The 19,537-nt window shown below is 49.3% G+C and overlaps 2 protein-coding genes across 4 annotated transcripts in view; one reads left to right on the top strand and one right to left on the bottom strand.

Moving 5' to 3' along the window:
• Positions 1-6,504: 6,504 nt before the first annotated feature.
• On the top strand, positions 6,505-17,835 carry ARAF (A-Raf proto-oncogene, serine/threonine kinase). The gene is made up of 16 exons (XM_010366134.2): positions 6,505-6,651; positions 8,301-8,455; positions 8,619-8,722; positions 10,192-10,294; positions 10,380-10,534; positions 10,647-10,745; positions 12,355-12,496; positions 12,600-12,627; positions 12,702-12,847; positions 12,946-13,148; positions 14,758-14,934; positions 15,027-15,073; positions 15,584-15,702; positions 15,938-16,069; positions 16,906-17,040; positions 17,255-17,835. The coding sequence occupies exons 2-16, from the start codon at positions 8,360-8,362 to the stop codon at positions 17,387-17,389; spliced, it is 1,821 nt and encodes a 606-aa protein (XP_010364436.1). The 5' UTR covers positions 6,505-6,651; positions 8,301-8,359; the 3' UTR covers positions 17,390-17,835.
• SYN1 (synapsin I) overlaps positions 17,827-19,537 on the bottom strand; it is a 55,895-nt gene continuing 54,184 nt past the window's right edge. The window contains exons 13-14 of one of the 3 annotated variants that reach the window (XM_030933555.1): positions 19,036-19,211; positions 17,827-18,860 (exon numbers count right to left, since the gene is read on the bottom strand). In XM_030933555.1, the coding sequence (XP_030789415.1) occupies positions 18,763-18,860; positions 19,036-19,211 (274 nt within the window). In that variant the 3' untranslated portion in view covers positions 17,827-18,762. Of the gene's footprint in view, positions 18,899-19,035; positions 19,212-19,537 lie in introns of all 3 variants that reach the window. The other 2 variants (XM_010366133.2, XM_030933556.1) reach the window with 2 other exon arrangements.

Raw genomic sequence — 19,537 nt, 5'->3', positions numbered from 1 at the left:
TAGAAAATACTAAAGATGTTAAAGCATATGATCAGTTGACTTAAAGTTAAAAAAATACTAAAGATGAGACACCAAGAGGAGAAACAGCTTGTCCAAGGTTGCACAGTTATTAATACATAGCAGGACCTGGGGATATTCATACACTCTAACTAGGTAAGTGGTCAAGTATTAAGGCATTCTGGGTAACTTCAGAATTGATTTTCTCATACCACATGATGGTAGGCAACATTTACATGGGTGACAAAAACTATTGCAAGTTATTTTATACCATATACAGAGAGGACTACATATGTATATTATATCAATAATGACACAGCAAAGACAACATGTGGTTCACTTGTCCAGAAAAAATGAAAATTATTTGGAGTACAGTCGAAATTTCATTTACAATCATTTTATAAATTGAATCAAAACTTATTAAATATGGATGATGTAAACCAACAGATATTACACTTTTTTTTTTCACCTACGATGGGTGGTGAAACCCATGGTGGGTCAGTGTATATGTGCTTGGAATAAATGTGTAAACCTTGAGAAAATTTTTACAAAGTGCATTTCTGATCGAAACCAAAAGTAGACATTTCAGAATTACTTGCTTGGTGGAAATTGCTTTTTGTTTATTTGTTTAATTGATTACACTTTAAAAATAATTGCTGACCATACTGAATTGCAATCCCTACCAAGGGAGCTACCGGGGAGGAAGAGAGGTGTCTGTCACTGTCCATGGCATCTTAAAGGTGGCCTCCACTGCTCAGTGTTTGTTTATGGGTTCATACTGATCTCTTTGCTTAACTATTTTCCTGTTTGAGAAATAATCATACTTAGCACAGAATGTCCTCATCAGAGTAAATCTTTAATAATAAAATTATACGACTGTTATTTGGTTTAATCATGTTTTTCCACTCATCCTGATCCTTGGGTTTGGAGATGGAAAATATATCAGCTGGCACTTTTTTTTTTTTTTTTTTTTTTTTTTTAACGGAGTCTCGCTCTGTCGCCCAGGCTGGAGTGCAATGGCGCTATCTTGGCTCACTGCAAACTCCGCCTCCCGAGTTCACGCCATTCTCCTGCCTCAGCCTCCCGAGTAGCTGGGACTACAGGCGTCCGCCACCACACCCGGCTAATTTTTTTTGTATTTTTAATAGAGATGGGGTTTCACCTGTGTTAGCCAGGATAGTCTGGATCTCCTGACCTCGTGATCCACCCGCCTTGGCCTCCCAAAGTCAGCCTGCACTTTTGTTTAATTTTATGAAAATATGGAGGTACCCTATATAACATATAATGAACTTAAAAAAAGTAATTAAACAAGCCAGGCGTGGTGGCTCACGCCTGTAATCCTAGCACTTTGTGAGGCCGAGGCGGGCGTATTGCTTGAGCTCAGGAGTTCAAGACCAGCCTGGGCAACACGGTGAAACCCCGTCTCTACTAAAATACAAAATATTAACCGGACGTGGCGGCGGACGCCTGTAGTCCCAGCTACTAAGGAGGCTGGCGCAGGAGAATCGCTTGAACCCGGGAGGTGGAAGTTGCAGTGAGTAGAGATCTCGCCACCGCACTCCAGCCTGGGCAACGGAGTGAGACTCCGTCTCCAAAAAAAGAACTTTGTCGGTTAAATGGTGTGTTTTTCATAGGGATAGCACATTGAAATTACTACTCAATGAATTTTGCTAAGAAAGACTTTTTAATAAGAACAGTTAAAAAGTCATGGTTAAATTCACTTAGTTGTAAATTTCCTACACCTCTCCCCTCCAGGGTTGTATATTAAAAATCCCTTCCAGGAATGTACAGAAGTGGAAACTTCCACATTCTACTTTTATTAAGGATTTCGATAGAACAATTACTGTTGCCTCATCACTAATTTAAAAGCAACATTAAGTTCCTGGTTTGTAGCCGGTCTCAGGCCCACACACCTCCCATTGGCCACCCCCTGTTCACAGCTATTGGTCTGTCAGTGGCTCCGTGGTGAAGTAGAGCCTATCAATGCCTGGGGTATCCCAAGGCCCGCCTTCCACTGTACTGCCATTGGCAGATCTCGCTGCCTGTTGGGGGGCCTGGAGCAGAGAGAGGCTCCCTGGGTTGGCAGAGAGGAGCTGGTGGTTGAGGGCCCTGAGTCAAACCTGTGTTTCCGGCCTCAGAGAAATGTGCATGCACGGTCATCTCCCCGGAAATGAACAGCTGAGAGGGCGGCGGTGGGATGGAGTCCCAGAGATGGCGCTCTCCAGGCCGCAGCAGGGGCCGGCGAGGTCGGCGGCTTTGGGAAATGAGAGTGGCACGTTTTAGAGGAGGTCTCCAGGCAGGCAGGACTGCTGGGTGGATCTGGGATTCCTTAAGGAGGTGCCCGTGGCCACACCCTTGTTAAACACTTTTTATCTAACGAAGCACTCTCTCCTTTTCCCCTACGGTGAGGGCAGCCTGAATCTTAATGTCTTTAGCTATAAAAGTAGCACTACAACGGCAGTCGGCGAACACTTGAGATTTAAAAAATTTTTCAGGCATGTTTCTGAGACTTTAAAGTGAACAACAATAAAAACCAACAAGTACTTTGATAGCTTTACATTTTTTTCCAGATGTATAATTACAAGGGGGATGTCAGAGAACTATAATCAGCTAGTTTGGGTTTTAATTTTTGTTTTAATACATGGTACTTCTACTGGTTTAAATATGGTGGTGATGATAATGATAAAAAATCAAGAAGGCCAGGCGCTGTGACATGCATCTGTGGTCCCAGCTTTCTGGGAGGATCGCTTGAGCCCAGGAGGTCGAGGCTGCAGTGAGCTGTGATTGCACCACTGCACTCCAGCCTGGGTGACAGAGCGAGACCCTGTCGCAAAACAAAACCAAACCTAAATCACTTTAAAGGCCTTCATGCTTTAAAGCGTCAGGTACCTGTAAGGTACTTGGCTGAAGTGCCAGTTGAGATGGGTGTGAAGTGAGTCTATGAGTTCTTGGGGGAGAAAGCATTGCCTTTGAGTGGGCTGTGTCCCCTACCCTTCCCCTCTTTCCCCCTATCCTGCAAAAGCAATGAGCTTTTGCTGGCATTTTTCTCATCTTTTTGTAAACGTTGAACGATGGAGCCAGAAGTCTGTCTTCAAATACTGCCTAGGAATTAAAGTTTTTAAACAATTTAAGTGAATTGAAATATAAAATGCACTCCTCTATTCCCCTCCCCAAAACTCCTCACTGAGCTCCAAACGGGAGTTGTTCCTGACCCCACTGGCACTGAGGTGGTTGCCATGGCTCCTGCAGTGGGAGATGGAGATTCAGGGCCTAGGGATTTAATTTCAGAAAAAAAGAATTTTTTCAAAATAATTTCCCCAACTAATAAGAATTTGTACAAACACAAATGTTTAGAATTATGTTTGAGGCTTCTTTTTTTTTCTTTTGCCACACAGTTCTTATTCTGGTATATTACACATAAAGCAAAATATATCCATTTTCAGTATAGAGTTCAATGAGGCCAGGCAAGGTGGCTCATGCCTGTAATCCCAGCACTTTGGGAGGCTGAGGTGGGAGGATCACTTGAGCCCAGGAGTTCAAGACCAGCCTGGGCAACATAGTGAGACTCCATCTCTACAGAAAATTTTAAAAATTAGCTGAATGTGGTGGTGCGTGCCTGTAATCCCAGCTACTTGGGAGGCCGAGGTGGGAGAATTACTTAAGCCCAGGAAGTCAAGGCTGCAGTGAGCCATGATTGTGCCACTGCACTCCAGTCTGGGTGACAGAGCCAGACTCTGTCTCAAAAATAAAAAAGATAATAATAAAAATAGAGTTCAATGAGTTCTGACAAATGCATACAGAGCATTCCAGTCACCTGCAAAAGTTCTTTAATGTACTTCCCAGTCATTCTCCCTCAAAACAACATCTAATGTGATTATTTCCTTCACTATAGATTAGTTTTGCCTGGTTTAGATTTCATACAGGTGGAATACAGTATTTCTCCTTTGTGTCTGGCTTTTTTCATTTGGCCCCATGTCTACAAGATTCATCTATGCTCTTCCTATATGTCAGTAATTTGTTCCCTTTCATTGCTGGGTAGTATTCCATAACTCCGTTGTTGTATTTCTTTGTCAGTTCTGTTTCTGGACACCTGGGCTGTTTCCAGTTTTTTGCTATTATGAAAAAGCTAATCTGAACATTTGCATACAAGTTTTTGTGCAGACATACTGTAATAGTAGCATGTTGTAGCTGGCTCACCAGAGCAGATTTTGTGCATCTCTTTTAAATCTGGTTCAGCGACTGTCACATCAGTAGCCTGAAATAAGCCACGGGGACAGTACAAATTAGAGCTATTTTCTTCCTGGAGAGTTGGTTGTTAAACATTTACCAGCACATCATTGGACACGTGTTTTCATTTATCTAGAGTAAATACCTAGGAGTGAGATTGCTGAATTGCATGGCAGGTCTATGTTTAATTTTATATGAAACTGCCAAACTGTTTCTAAAGTGCTTGTGCCACTTTACATTCCCAATAGCAACGTATGAAAGTTCCAATTGCTCTACATTCTCATCAATACGTAGTATTGTCAGTCTTTTTAATTTTAGCCATTGGAGTTGGGCATGGTGGCTCACGCTTATAATCCTAGAGTGTTGGGAGAACGAGACCAGGAGCTTGACACCAGCCTGGGCAACATAGTGAGATCCTGTCTCTCTAAAAAAATTTTTTTAGCCATTAAATGGTGAAGATTCAAATAGAAAAGTGAAGTTGGGGCCAGGTGTGGTGGCTCAAGCCTGTAATCCCAGCACTTTGGGAGGCTGAGGTGGGCAGATCACTTAAGGTCAGGAGTTTGAGACCAGCCTGGCCAACATAGTGAAATCCCGTCTCTACTAAAACGGGATTTGGTGGGCGCCTGTGGTCCCAGCTACTCAGGAGGCTGAGTTACCCAACTGATTTTTTTTTTTTTTTTGGCATTTTTAGTAGAGACGGGGTTTCGCCATGTTGGCCAGGCTGGTCTCGAACTCCTGGCCTCAAGTAATCCGCCTGCCTTGGCCCCCCAAAGTGCTGGGATTACAGGCATCAGTCACCACACCCGGCAAGAATGGAAAGTTTTATTACTGAATAAGCATTACACCAGACTGTGATGCACATCACAGACAATCGGCTAAAGAGGTTTCAAAGACAAAAGAAATCTCATCCGTTTATGTAACAGGCAGATACAGCCCATTACAAACATATTCTCAAACAATAACTTGTGCTCAAGTAAGAAACTTGACAGCACCATTTGGTACACATACTTCATCCCAAATTCACCTGGTAATTGGTGTGGCTATCTGTGTTAGTTAATTGCCTTTATCCAAAGGAAAACGAAAACTCGTATCTCTATGACAAGCAGGTAATAACTTGAAGCCAGGTACGCAGATCAAATTCTCATGAAGACAGGGAAAGACAGGGGGGTGCTATTTTCATTGATGTTTACATTTCAAAGAGATGGCTACAAGGCTCTTCCCCACCCCCACCCCCCCCGCCCGAGACGGAATCTCGCTCTGTGGCCCAGAGCTGGAGTGCAGTGGCCAGATCTCAGCTCACTGCAAGCTCCGCCTCCCGGGTTTACGCCATTCTCCTGCCTCAGCCTCCTGAGTAGCTGGGACTACAGGTGCCCACCACCACACCCGGCTAGTTTTTTGTATTTTTAGTAGAGACGGGGTTTCACCGTGTTAGCCAGGATGGTCTCGATCTCCTGACCCCGTGATCCGCCCGTCTCGGCCTCCCAAAGTGCTGGGATTACAGGCTTGAGCCACCGCGCCCGGCCTACAAGGCTCTTAAGAAAAACATTCCGGGGTTGTAAAACTGGCAAGAGATCTAGCATTTCAAAAGACTTACATACATCTCAAAGGGACAGAAAAAATTTTACAGTTACAAGTTTTCTAAAGGAAATGCTCTAAGAGAGACGGCTCTCTCTTTTGACACCAGGGAAAATTCGATTTTTAAAAATTTGTGTTTACCCTACAATACCTCCACACATTGACTGGCATCGTGCTCTGTTCCAAGTCCGCACTTCCCTCTTCACCTGGCCACCTGTGACTAGTTTTTCAAAATCCTAATCAACCCTATTCCTAAAGGAAGCCTCCCAGACAGAAGGCCGCCCCTCCTAGGGCCAGCCCCCCAGCCCCCACCACACCAGAGACCCGCTGTCCTCAAAGGCTATGAACTACAGTCTCCTAGAGCTGGTGAACATCGCCGATCATTTGTTCTGATTCCAACCCATTTCAAAGATGGTAAAACTGAGACACAGGAAAATCATAAAAGGGTGCTTAGGGCACTGGCTCAAAAAGGGTACTTAAGAATTTCTCCGTCCAGATGCCAGAGCCCTAAGGTCAGCCCCAAATGACCTTAAAAAGTCCTGCTTTATTCGTCTATGCCACTATTGAGGTTAAAGCCCTAGGCACGCAGGTCTTGCCCCAACTGCGCCTGCGCGAGTCAGGACTTGCGCTGGCCCCAGATCTTGACGTTTCAGGCTGCCCCTCCTAATCCGGAACACGACTCACATTCCGTTGGTCTTGCCTTGACAGACGTGACCCTAATCCAATAAGAGTGGAAGGATGAGTCCCGCAGAGCCAATAACGAGAGTCCGAGAGACGGCGGAGGCGGACTCTGTGAGGAAACAAGAAGACAGGCCCAAGATGGAGGCGGCGGCGGCTGTAGCGGCGTGACAGGTGAGGGCGGACCCGGGAGGGCTCGGTTTCTGGAGCGGCTGCCGGGCACGGGCAGGGCGCCCGGACCGAAAGCTCAGCTCCAGGATGGCTGCGCCCGGGCCCCGGCGTCCTCCGCCCGGAACCGTAGGAGTGGTTTGACCCGGGGCGAGACCATCGTCGACAGCGGGGGTGGGGTGGGTAACTGGAATAGGCGGGCAAGGCTGCCGGTGATGGTTTCGCCCGCTGCTAGTGGTGGTGCGCCTGCGCAGAGCCGGAAGCCCTTTGGTAGGCGGGACCCTACCGACTGGTGCCGGGATTCCGTCTTAAACCCCCTACGGTGTCCGATGACCTTTCCTTACCAACTGCGGGAAGTGTGTGGAAACGCGGTTCACTCCCCGGTTTCCTTATTCTGGGTCAGTGTCTGACCCCCCGGGGGGGAGAGTATCAGGATTCTCGCCTCTGTAACCGCCTTCCATGATCCCCCATTCAGTTTACACCAGTAATGTGCCTGTGACCCCCTCACTGGTTGTCAAGGAGAGTTTTGGAGCTCCCTCTTTACCTCCATTTTTCTCCCCGCAACACCATACCTTTCTTCTCCTTTTGCTATGACAGTGTCTGGTGATCCACCATCACCTCCCCAGTTCGGCTTAATGTCTGGTCATTTCCATTTCCACCCTTCTCCCCATTACAGTCCCTAGTGACACCTGTTACATCTCCCTTCCGCATAGTATGTAGTGACCCCCACCCATGAACTCCTCATCATAGAGTCTTGGGACTTCCATTAGCCACCTAACACGGTGTCTGTGGTCCTAACATCAACATTACACCCCAGGGTTTAGGGATGTCCACAGTGCCCTTTAAGGATATGTTTGGTGCAACCTCCATCTTCCCCAAACTAAGGGCAATAGCTCATGATCCTCTCTTTCCTATCACCCTGCCTGCGACTCCTCCCTCACCAGAGTATCTGGTACTTCCCCCGTTCTCTGTTAAAAAGCCAGGACACTTTGGGAGGCTGAGGTGGGTGGATCACCTGAGGTCAGGAGTTTGAGACCAACCTGGCCAACATGGTGAAACCCCATCTCAACTAAAAATACAAAAAATTAGCCAGGCGTGGTGGCACGCGCCTGTAGTTCCAGCTACTAAGGAGGCTGAGGCGGGAGAATGGTTTGAACCTGGGAGGTGGAGGTTGCAGTGAGCTGAGACCGTGCCATCGCACTCCAACCTGGGCAACAAGAGCGAAACTCTGTCAAAGAAAAAAAAAAAAAAAAAAAAAAAAAAAACAACCAGGACATTCTGTTCGTGCTTCTTATGTACCTGACAGCTCAGTGCAGTGTGTATTGACTTCCCCATTGGTCCCCAGCACAGTCTTCTGTGCTCCTGTACCCTCCAGGACAGTATGCTCTGTCCCCCTTCCCTGTTCTCTCCCCCCCAACCCTGTGCAGTGAAGCTGAGACCTTTTCTCACTCATGAGTGAGAAAAGCAACAGGAGGGTCTGAGCAGAGGAGGAACTGGAAGGACTTCAGATGTGAGCAGGATCTCTTGGGCTGTCATGTGAAAATTAGGCTGCAGGGGGCGACAGGAGCCTGGACTTTGAATTTTATTTTGTCCCCTGCCACTTTGCTTCCAGACTATCATTATTGGACCTCTGAATTCTGTCTGCCTTCTTGTAGGAGCCCCATGGCACCTGCCCAGCCCCACCTCAGCCCATCTTGACAAAGTCTAAGGCTCCATGGAGCCACCACGGGGCCCCCCTGCCAATGGGGCCGAGCCGTCCCGGGCAGTGGGCACCGTCAAAGTGTACCTGCCCAACAAGCAACGCACGGTGGTGAGTCATGGAAGCGAAATGGCAAGGGCTGTGGATGGACCCAGTTGTAACTCTGGGATCAAAAGGGTGACAACGGTTGGGGGAGGCCTTTGCAAAAGGATGGGAACATCAACTGTGGCCTCTGTTGGGCAATGAGGACCCCTACATCTGCACATACACACAGGTGACTGTCCGGGATGGCATGAGTGTCTACGACTCTCTAGACAAGGCCCTGAAGGTGCGGGGTCTAAATCAGGACTGCTGTGTGGTCTACCGACTCATCAAGGGGTGAGTGTGGCAGCCCCACGCCCACCCACTGGGTGCCCCACCTCCCATCCCCTCCTCAGTCATTTGATTCCTTCTGTTCTTTATCACAGAGTCTTCCATTAGTCTTCCCTTAGTCTTTAGTCCCCCCTTATCTGCAGGGTACGTGTTCCAAGACCCCCAGTGGATGCTTGAAACCACAGATAGTACCGAACCCAATTGCTATCAGCCGGAACATGTTTCTATTCTTGTCTTCTACCCATAAATGTAATGCCTTTTCCGTCTTAACTAAGCATGTATCATGTACTCCGGCCATCACTTTTGCAATATGAGGTATGACGTCAAAACTAGCATGAATTTATTTTTCCTTCTTCACAGTTCCAAAGATGGAAGATTCTTTCTTACAGTAGATCTCAACAACCTCAGCATATGATTTTCTTTGCTTTCAAGTCAAGAACTTTTACCTTTTTGCCTAAAGGAAGCACTTTACAGCTTCTCTTTGGCATGTCCAAATTGCCACCAACACTACTCCTGTGCTTTGGGGCCATTATTAAGTAAAATGGCGATCACTTGAAGACAGCCACTATGATATTGAGTCAGTTGTTTGATAACTGAGCAGGCTACTAAGTGATGGGTGGTAGCATAAACAGTGTGAATCTTCTAGATAAAGGGATGATTCACATCCTGGGTGGGATGGTGCAGGATTTCATCATGCTACTCAGAATGCACGCAATTTAAAACTTATGAATTGTTTATTTCTGCAATTTTCAATTTAATACTTTCCCACCCGGTTGACCACAGGTAACTGAAACCATGGAGAGTGAAACCACAGATAAGGGAGGACTGTAGTTCAAGTAATCTATGAGTTCATCCATCTTTTGTTTTGTTACTTCATTGGTTCATTGGCCTGTAAGGTCAGCCAACTCATTCTCCCCTGGCCCCCAAGTCCTCACCCTGGTCCATCACTTCCTCCCAGATTTCATCTATTTTGTCCTTTCACGATGTCATGACTTCATCAGCTCTCTTCTTCCTCATTTTCCCCATTCTTTGTCTGCTGAGTTGGGTCTTGCTGACCTTATTTATTCCTCTCTCGTGGGGTTCCTTAATTTTTTATGCAGTTCACACACTGCACTTTATTTGTTGTTTCAGTGCCTCCTCAGCCCCCTTTTCGGGGGCTGGCTTAGTGCTTCTAAGATGTAGTTGTTTAGTTTCATTTGCTTCTCCCCTTCCGTTTCAGAGCATGGACTCTTCACACCGTCCTGCCGCTCATTACGCTTGTGGCCCAGGGCCAGTCATTTTATCCCTCTGAGCCTGTTTCCCATCTGTAAAGTGGGGGCAAGGATAATGACTGATTCCTAGAGTTGCTATGATGAGAATTAAACTTGCCAGACATGACCCTGTGGGTAGCAGGCTTGGAGGGACTTGTGGGGGTTCCCTGCCTCACCATGGCCCCTGCCCACCCTCCCATTCATTCCTTTCCGTGCCCCCTGCAGACGAAAGACAGTCACTGCCTGGGACACAGCCATTGCTCCCCTGGATGGCGAGGAGCTCATTGTCGAGGTCCTTGAAGATGTCCCGCTGACCATGCACAATTTTGTGAGTGCAGGGTGGACGGTGGGGGCGGATCATGCTGGGGAGTGTCCTTGACCAGGTCTCAAACTTCCCTGCTCTGCGGCTTCAGGTACGGAAGACCTTCTTCAGCCTGGCGTTCTGTGACTTCTGCCTTAAGTTTCTGTTCCATGGCTTCCGTTGCCAAACCTGTGGCTACAAGTTCCACCAGCATTGTTCCTCCAAGGTCCCCACAGTCTGTGTTGACATGAGTACCAACCGCCAACAGTGAGCCCAGCCTGGGGTGGGTGGAGGGATGGGGAGCACAGAGACCCAGCCCCAAGGCCCTTACAGACAGCTGACCTGTATCCCCTTACTTTATACCCTTCATGCCCTCAAGGTTCTACCACAGTGTCCAGGATTTGTCCGGAGGCTCCAGACAACATGAGGCTCCCTCGAACCGCCCCCTGAATGAGTTGCTAACCCCCCAGGGTCCCAGGTAGGGGTGCCTTAGCTGAAGGGCTACTGGGGGAGAAAAAGATCTGGGGACTCTTGTAGACCACAAGCCATACTTTATTCATTTGTTTACTTGACAAACATTTATTGAGCACCTACAAGTGTGAGTAAGGGCATGAAACTGGGACCTTGGGCAAGTCACCTGATTTCTCTGGGCCTCAGTTTTCTCATCTGTAAAGAGGGGATTATAGGCCGGGCGCGGTGGCTCAAGCCTGTAATCCCAGCACTTTGGGAGGCCGAGACGGGTGGATCACGAGGTCAGGAGATCGAGACCATCCTGGTCTACACGGTGAAACCCCGTCTCTACTAAAAAATACAAAAAACTAGCCGGGCGAGATGGCGGGCGCCTGTAGTCCCAGCTACTCGGGAGGCTGAGGCAGGAGAATGGCGTAAACCCGGGAGGCGGAGCTTGCAGTGAGCCGAGATCGCGCCACTGCACTCCAGCCTGGGCGATAGAGCGAGACTCCGTCTCAAAAAAAAAAAAAAAAGAGGGGATTATGATACTTTCTACCATATAAGGTTCTGCTGAGGATTAAATGAGTTAAGACATGTTCAGTGCCTAGAACAGGATCTGGTATAGTGTAAATAATCAGTTATTTTTATTATTAATTATAAATATATTTATAAGCATCTAACTACATTGCTAATTCTTCTAGTATAACTATACTCAAGCCTTTCCATTTTGAAATATGTATGATTTTATCATAAATTACTTCCCTTTTATTGCTTCTTTATGTTAAATATTATACAAAACTATAGCTATATTAAAATATATTATTGCTCTAATATATATTTTATAATGTGCATATTTTATGGTGTATTTATGTTATTGTATCATGTTGTATTACATAATGTTATATAATGTAGAACATCATACATGTTTATATAATACATAAAATAAAGTTAGGGTATTATATTATTTTAAATTATGAGTGTATATGCATTAATTACCTTTGAGTTTCATTTCAGGATAGTGAAGGGAACATTAACATATTTTTGTAACTTTACAATATGTTTAGCATATATTATATGTATAACACGTATATATAACATAGAATATGGTAATATGTATACTTTAAAACATTGCTATTTTAATATAGATGATATGTATTATATAACATTTGAAGAGTACATGTAATTATAATATATAATTATAAAATATGATACACTCCCCTTTCCCCACTATCTGTGTGGCTTGCTATCCTGCCTGTAGGCGTTTACTCCAATGTCACCTCCTCCTCAGAGAAGCCTTTCCTGACACTTTCTAGGAACACTTTGTGTCTCCTTATTTTGCTTTACTATTTTTCTGTATTGCACCTATCACCATCAGGCATATTATATATTTGTTTTTTATTTCAGCCCCACAAGGGCAAGAACTGTTATTTTGTTTTACAGTTTTATCTCCACCACCTAGAATGGTATCTGGCACACAGCAGGCACTCAATAAATGTTTCTTGAAGCAATGAATAATAGTACTGCCAGTGGACATTCGCTCTGTGTGAGCTAAATGCATGTTTATGGCTGGGGGTGGGGTGGGGGCTTTCTTGGTTCTCTGATTCCTGGCAGTGATTTCACAGCCTTTCCCCTGGCAGGCCCCACACTCAGCACTGTGACCCGGAGCACTTCCCCTTCCCTGTCCCGGCCAACGCCCCCCTGCAGCGCATCCGCTCCACATCCACTCCCAACGTCCATATGGTCAGCACCACGGCCCCCATGGACTCCAACCTCATCCAGGTTGGTGCTGTGGGGAACAATGCCAGGGATCACTGGGCAGAGGGGAGAGCCATTCCTGTTGGCCTCCATGCCCTCTTTTTGACTCCTGTCCCTCTCCTTCTAGCTCACTGGCCAGAGTTTCAGCACTGATGGTGAGTCCCCCGTGCCTGCACCCTGACCCCCGCTGCCCCACTTGCCTCCGCTCACATCCTTTCTGCAACTGCAGCTGCCAGTAGTAGAGGAGGTGGTGATGGAACCCCCCGGGGGAGCCCCAGCCCAGCCAGCGTGTCCTCGGGGAGGAAATCCCCACATTCCAAGTCACCAGCAGAGCAGCGTGAGCGGAAGTCCTTGGCCGATGACAAGAAGAAAGTGGTATGCTTGAGGGCGATCCTTTTGGGAGCACCAAGGCTGAGTGATGTGGGATGAGGGATGTGGGCAGGCCTCTTAGATGCCACCCATCTGGCCCACAGAAGAACCTGGGGTACCGGGACTCAGGCTATTACTGGGAGGTACCACCCAGTGAGGTGCAGCTGCTGAAGAGGATCGGGACGGGCTCGTTTGGCACCGTGTTTCGAGGGCGGTGGCATGGCGATGTGGCTGTGAAGGTGCTCAAGGTGTCCCAGCCCACCGCTGAGCAGGCCCAAGCTTTCAAGAATGAGATGCAGGTGCTCAGGTGAGGTGGCACATTTGCATGGATGGGAGTGGCAGGCCCAGCCTTGGCACCTCTCTGGGAAAAGGCCATGCTTGGAGTGCTTCCTGGACATCACCTGTGTTTGTGTTGTTAAACCATCATCAGAAGTTGTTTCTTTCAGAAGGGCGTCCCTTTCCCCTCTGGGAAATGGGTATGTTTAGAGGACCTGTGATCATGTAGTTGTTTGGGTTATTAATGAATGGCTCTGCCTCCCAAATGTGAATCTTCTCATTTGCCGCTGCGAACTGGGTCTGGGTGTGGGCCACCATTCTCGTTACCGCATTGCCAGGAAGGCTTGCATCTTTCCTTCCCCCCTGCTTGGACTACAACGGTAATGTTCTATTTATAGTGTTGGTTCTTGTTATTCATTAATTCTAATGCCTTGATTTAAACAATATTATCATCACCATAATCTAATCATTGCTTAATTTTTATAATTGCTATAATATGTAATCAATACAGTATTCATCTAGTCATGCTAAGAAAGCCAGGTGTCTCCTTTTTGCTGCTATAGTTACTATGTAGTATAGTACTGTATACCTATATACTACAGGTAGTACTGGATAGCTTCTGCCAACCCGGGGGATGCCGGCATGGGCTTTTCCTCTCTGTCAAATGGGCACAATTATGTTACAGAGAATAAGGTAGCTAATACAATGGTCAGTTTTACATTTGAGGAACCTGAGGCCCAGAGAGGTTAAATGTCCTTCCCAAGGTTGTACAGTGAGTACCTGGTGAGGCCTAGATTTGAACATGAGTCCAGACTCCAAGCTCTTTACCTCTAAGCTTCTCATGGTGCTGAACAGGCTCTAATCATCACATATCACCAATATTTTAATCCTGCATCTATCCATATTATATTGATACATCAATGAGGAGGTTGGCATTCTAACTTCTCATCTGTGAGATGGTCACAGACCCAGGTAATGGTCAGAGTCAGAGGGGTGGGGGATGTTAATGATTAGAAATGCTGCTGTAGGGCCGGGCGTGGTGGCTCAAGCCTGTAATCCCAGCACTTTGGGAGGCCGAGGCGGGCGGATCACGAGGTCAGGAGATCGAGACCATCCTGGCTAACACGGTGAAACCCCGTCTCTACTAAAAAAAAATACAAAAAACTAGCCGGGCGAGGTGGCGGGCGCCTGTAGTCCCAGCTACTCAGGAGGCTGAGGCAGGAGAATGGCGTAAACCCGGGAGGCGGAGCTTGCAGTGAGCTGAGATCTGGCCACTGCACTCTAGCCTGGGCGACAGAGCGAGACTCCGTCTCAAAAAAAAAAAAAAAAAAAAAAAAGAAATGCTGCTGTAGGCAGGGAGGGAGAGGGGCAGCAATTCCTCCCTCCTGCTTTTGTTGGGAGACCTGGATGGGGAAGCTCCACATATAAGCCCACGGCAGAGAATCATAGCCCAGTAAACACATCTCACAAATTCATGAAATCTGGCAATGCTGTGGTCCTGAGTACCCCAAAAGACAGGGTGAAAATGAATGACCGAAGAAGGTAAAGAACAGTGCCACTCCTGATGTGACAGTAAGTCACAGTAAGTGACAGTCATTATTTTTCCTCCCCACCTCTGACATTGCCCTCCCTGCCTGCAGGAAGACGCGACATGTCAACATCTTGCTGTTTATGGGCTTCATGACCCGGCCGGGATTTGCCATCATCACACAGTGGTGTGAAGGCTCCAGCCTCTACCATCACCTGCATGTGGCTGACACACGCTTCGACATGGTCCAGCTCATCGACGTGGCCCGGCAGACTGCCCAGGGCATGGAGTGAGTCTCCCAGCCTGGGGAGGGGTGGGGGGAAAGGGTGGGGGAAATGAGGTAACCCCCAGCCAATCCACCACCTGCCTCCACCCCCACAGCTACCTCCATGCCAAGAACATCATCCACCGAGATCTCAAGTCTAACAGTATCTATCTGTCCCTGGACTGGGGTTGAGGTGGGGGCGCAAGGGCTTAGAAGGATGCCTCTTGTGGGGGTTCTGGGAATTACAAAGGAGGGGCATGTGTCCCAGAGCTCCTTGCCAGGTGGCAGAACTGTGGCCAGCCAGGGGGCTTTAATGGCAGCCTGTTAGTCTGAAGTCAGAGGTGTGGCTGGTTCAGGTACTGTTCTTGGGAACTCTGGTTAGAGTCTGATGTGTGGCAGTTGTGGAGGGCATTATGGTCAGCATCAGAGGCATAGTGAGTTCGGGTACCCTCCGAGGGGCTTCCTGTTTAGGAGTCAACAGCGGGGCTGAGTGTTGGGGGCACTAGCAGGCGTTCCCTGCCCATGTCAAGGTTGTAGATAGTTGGTGTGATATTAAGGGGCTCCTGGTCAGGATCAGAGGGGTGACTGGTATAAGGGCACCAATAGTAACCTCCCAGGCAGGGTGAGAGGCATGGCTATTAGGAGTCCCTGTAGTGGTCCTTGACCCTGGCGGACATCTTCCTACATGAGGGGCTCACGGTGAAGATCGGTGACTTTGGCTTGGCCACAGTGAAGACTCGATGGAGCGGGGCCCAGCCCTTGGAGCAGCCCTCAGGCTCTGTGCTGTGGATGGTGAGTTGGGCCAGGCTGGATGAGGGGTACGTGGGGATGTAGGCTCCAGGATTGGGGTGTGTGGGGCTGAATGGGAATGGGGATGCCTGTGCCAGGTGTGGGTGTCTGGACTCCTCATGTCCCACCTCGTGTGGGTGGCTCTGAGTTGTATCCTGTGTGGCCAGTGGGATCTGGGACTGTGGACCGACCATTTGCTGACCTCTGTGGTCTTTCTGCCTGGTCTGGCCTGTTGTAGGCAGCTGAGGTGATCCGTATGCAGGACCCGAACCCCTACAGCTTCCAGTCAGATGTCTATGCCTACGGGGTTGTGCTCTACGAGCTCATGACTGGCTCACTGCCTTACAGCCACATTGGCTGCCGTGACCAGGTGAGCCCCACACCTTACCCACAGTTCCCTGGGCTGAGGGATCCCCTCAGGCATCCATACCCCACATCCCCTCCTTTGCACTGATGAATGCCACCCTTTCCCCAGAAACCTAAAATTTTGTGGGATAAAGACTCCCAGAATCCCTTGGGCTCCAGACACCTACAGTGAATTCTCTGGGTCTCCCCTACCCCGGCTTCGCTCTTCTCACATCCACAGCCCTCTGGGACAAAAATCCTCGAAGTCCAGAATACCCCGAATCTCTATACCTAGAATCCCCCGAGGCCCCCACATACCCCAAAGCCCTCTGTATCCCTAAACACCTGTAGTCCTCTGCTCTGGGTACTCAAAATCCCCCAGATCTCATTTCTCCCAGCATCCCATTTCTCCCCAGAAACAGAGCCCCTTTGTGCTTCTGGAATAGTCACAGGCACCCACAGTCACCTAGGCCTTGGGGTATCTAGCAGGCCCCAGGGCCGGGGTACCTAGAACCCTCTAGGCCTCAGACCCGCACAGAAGTACAAGCTCCCCCAGACCCAGAACTCCATGTTTCCCTGAGACTCAGTACTTTCCAGGTCCCTAAGCCTCCTAGAAACTCGTGGGCCTATAATCCTCTGAGCCCCAGATGCCTACAATCCTGAACCCCAAATTTGAATCCCTCTGTTCTGAAAGCAGAGAATCCTCCCAAGTCCTCAGCGATGGAGAATCCTTTGCGCCCCGATACTGACAGTACCCCAGTTCACTAAAAATGAACCTCCCAAGCCCCTCAATACAAAATTCCTTGGGCCTCCCAGCCCCTGACCCCAGATCACCCCTTTCCTGCCCCTCTCTGCCCCCAGATTATCTTTATGGTGGGCCGTGGCTATCTGTCCCCGGACCTCAGCAAAATCTCTAGCAACTGCCCCAAGGCCATGCGGCGCCTGCTGTCTGACTGCCTCAAGTTCCAGCGGGAGGAACGGCCCCTCTTCCCCCAGGTGGGCTGGGTAGGAGGGCTGGACACCTTGGGTGGGTGACTCTGGGATGGAGGAAGACTGAGATGGAGGCAGATGTGAATGTGAAAGCTCAGAGGGTGTGTGTGTGTGTGTGTGTGTGTGTGTGTGTGTGTGTTTCCCCATGAGGCTGGGGTCTGGGGCTGTTGGGATGCCCACAGGGCTCTGGACACCCCTCCTCACCCCCACTTGCCCTCAGATCCTGGCCACAATTGAGCTGCTGCAACGGTCACTCCCCAAGATTGAGCGGAGTGCCTCGGAACCCTCCTTGCACCGCACCCAGGCTGATGAGTTGCCTGCCTGCCTACTCAGCGCAGCCCGCCTTGTGCCTTAGGCCCCGCCCAAGCCACCGGGGAGCCAGTCTCAGCCCTCCACGCCAAGGAGCCTAGCCCACCAGCCAATCAATGTTCGTCTCTGCCCTGATGCTGCCTCAGGATCCCCCATTCCCCACCCTGGGAGATGAGGGGGGTCCCCATGTGCTTTTCCAGTTCTTCTGGAATTGGGGTCCCCCCAAAGACTGAGCCCCCTGCCTCCATCATTTGGTTTCCTCTTGGCTTTGGGGATACTTCTAAATTTTGGGAGCTCCTCCATCTCCAATGGCTGGGATTTGTGGCAGGGATTCCACTCAGAACCTCTCTGGAATTTGTGCCCGATGTGCCTTCCACTGGATTTTGGGGTTCCCAGCACCCCATGTGGATTTTGGGGGTCCCTTTTGTGTCTCCCCCGCCATTCAAGGACTCCCCTCTTTCTTCACCAAGAAGCACAGAATTCTGCTGGGCCTTTGCTTGTTTATTTTGTTTCCCGACTCTTCTCTTGGGGTTCAGAGCCGCTGAGGGGTGGGATGAGTCCAGGCAAGGAGTGGAGGTCAGGGGGAGGTGCGGACCACATAAACAGCGTCACTGCACGCATCACCACAGGCGGCACGATGAACGAGGACCACATATGCCAAGCACGGCACAAGAGGAGGCCACATCAGTCACAGACACAGACATCACGGCAAAGGTGGGGAAGCGGAGACCACTGGCCTTCCGTGTGCAAAGGATTCTGGGAAGATGGGTGGAGTTTGCATATTTAAAGACAGCTGTCAGAGGCAGGAAACTGGGTAGGGGGTCCCTGGGGGAATTGAGGGGTCCTGGAAGTGGGAGGAGCTCCCAAGGTATTGAATGAGGTTGAGGGGGCTGGTGTTGGGTGGCATTTGAAGATGTGGATCTTCAGAGGGATGGAAGATCCATGGGAAGGGGCTCAACAGTAGGGGTTTCTTGAGGATTTGGAAAATTGTGATGGGAAATAGGTGTGTTGGAGAGATTTGGGACCAAAAATAGGGCTTTCCAGGAACTTCAGGGCTCCAGGAAGGGATTTTGCAATGGGTTGCCTGGTATTTGGGCACTTCCAGGAAGGAAAACGCCCTCTGGGGAAACCAGGGTCGGAGGTCTTCAGGAATCTGGAGGTCCTAAAACAGAAGTAGATCTTGAAGTGACCAGGAGTGGGGTTCTAAAAGGACTTGGGGATTCCACATGTGAGAACTGGATTTACGGCCAGGAGGAGTCAGGTTTCTCAAGGTACTCAGGGATCTTGAGGAATGAGAGGTGGAATCTTGGAGAACCGGGAGATGGGTTCTCAAGGGATGTGGAGACTCCAAAAGTGAGAAATGGATTCAGGGCCCAGAGAAGGGTTGCCCAGGGATTTTGGGGTTCTCAGAGTGGGGTATCAGTCGGAGAAGAGGCTGGCGAAAGACTTCCTCAGGCTGCGGATGGTCTCAGCTTTCACCTCGTCCTGGCTAAGGCTGGGCCTGGGCGGGGCTGGCTCTGGAAGGTTGAAGGCATTGGTCAGAGACTGGGATTTGCTAGAGAGAGACAAGGTGGAGGCGTGGGAGGAAGGGGGAAGAGGAAGGGGAGGAAGGGGAGAGAAACACAAAGTTACCCCAGGCCCGGCCCCAGCCCTGCCCCTCTGATTCTGGGGCTGTGCCTGTGACCTCCCCACCTGCCACCATGGGCCTGGACCCTAACAGGTTCTCGAGGCTGGGAGGACTCAGATGGAGTGGGTGGAGTCCTGGGCCAGGGAGGCGAGATCTGGGACAGGCTGGGAGGACTTGGATCCAGGGTGAAGTGTCGGATTCATGGGAAGAGTCCTGGGCAGAAGCTTCTCTGAATTCTTGGCTAGTTTGATACAAAGGGGAAGATGAGCAGGGAGGTTTCCAGTCTAAGGGTGAGGTGTCCAAGAGGGCATAGGAAGGGCTTGGACCAAGGACAGGCTATTGGGCAAGTCAGCCTAAGGCAGAGCAACTGGGTGGGGCAGGGAGGGCGTCTGAGCTGGGGTGGGAGTTGGAATGGACCAGAAGAGGCAGATGGTTGATGATTCGCAGGGAGACTGAGATGGGCCAGAAGGATGTGGAGAAGGAGGAAAAGTATGAGGGTGGAGTGGGAAGAGCGAGATGATAGGAGGACTAGGACTCAGGCCAGGAGTTTTAGGGATGGGTTGGGAG

This window comes from Rhinopithecus roxellana, chromosome 7, assembly GCF_007565055.1.
Source record: "Rhinopithecus roxellana isolate Shanxi Qingling chromosome 7, ASM756505v1, whole genome shotgun sequence".
NCBI lineage: Eukaryota > Metazoa > Chordata > Mammalia > Primates > Cercopithecidae > Rhinopithecus > Rhinopithecus roxellana.
The sequence above is the reverse complement of the archived record's forward strand: the minus strand, read 5'-3'. Positions and strand labels throughout refer to the sequence as shown.

Bases quoted from the DNA above. Each gene is read 5' to 3' on its own strand.
- ARAF (XM_010366134.2), top strand. From the start codon at position 8,360: ATGGAGCCACCACGGGGCCCCCCTGCCAATGGGGCCGAGCCGTCCCGG. The intron at 12,497-12,599 runs GTTGGTGCTGTG...CTCTCCTTCTAG, and splicing joins TGGACTCCAACCTCATCCAG to CTCACTGGCCAGAGTTTCAG. The intron at 15,074-15,583 runs GTATCTATCTGT...TGACCCTGGCGG, and splicing joins CCGAGATCTCAAGTCTAACA to ACATCTTCCTACATGAGGGG.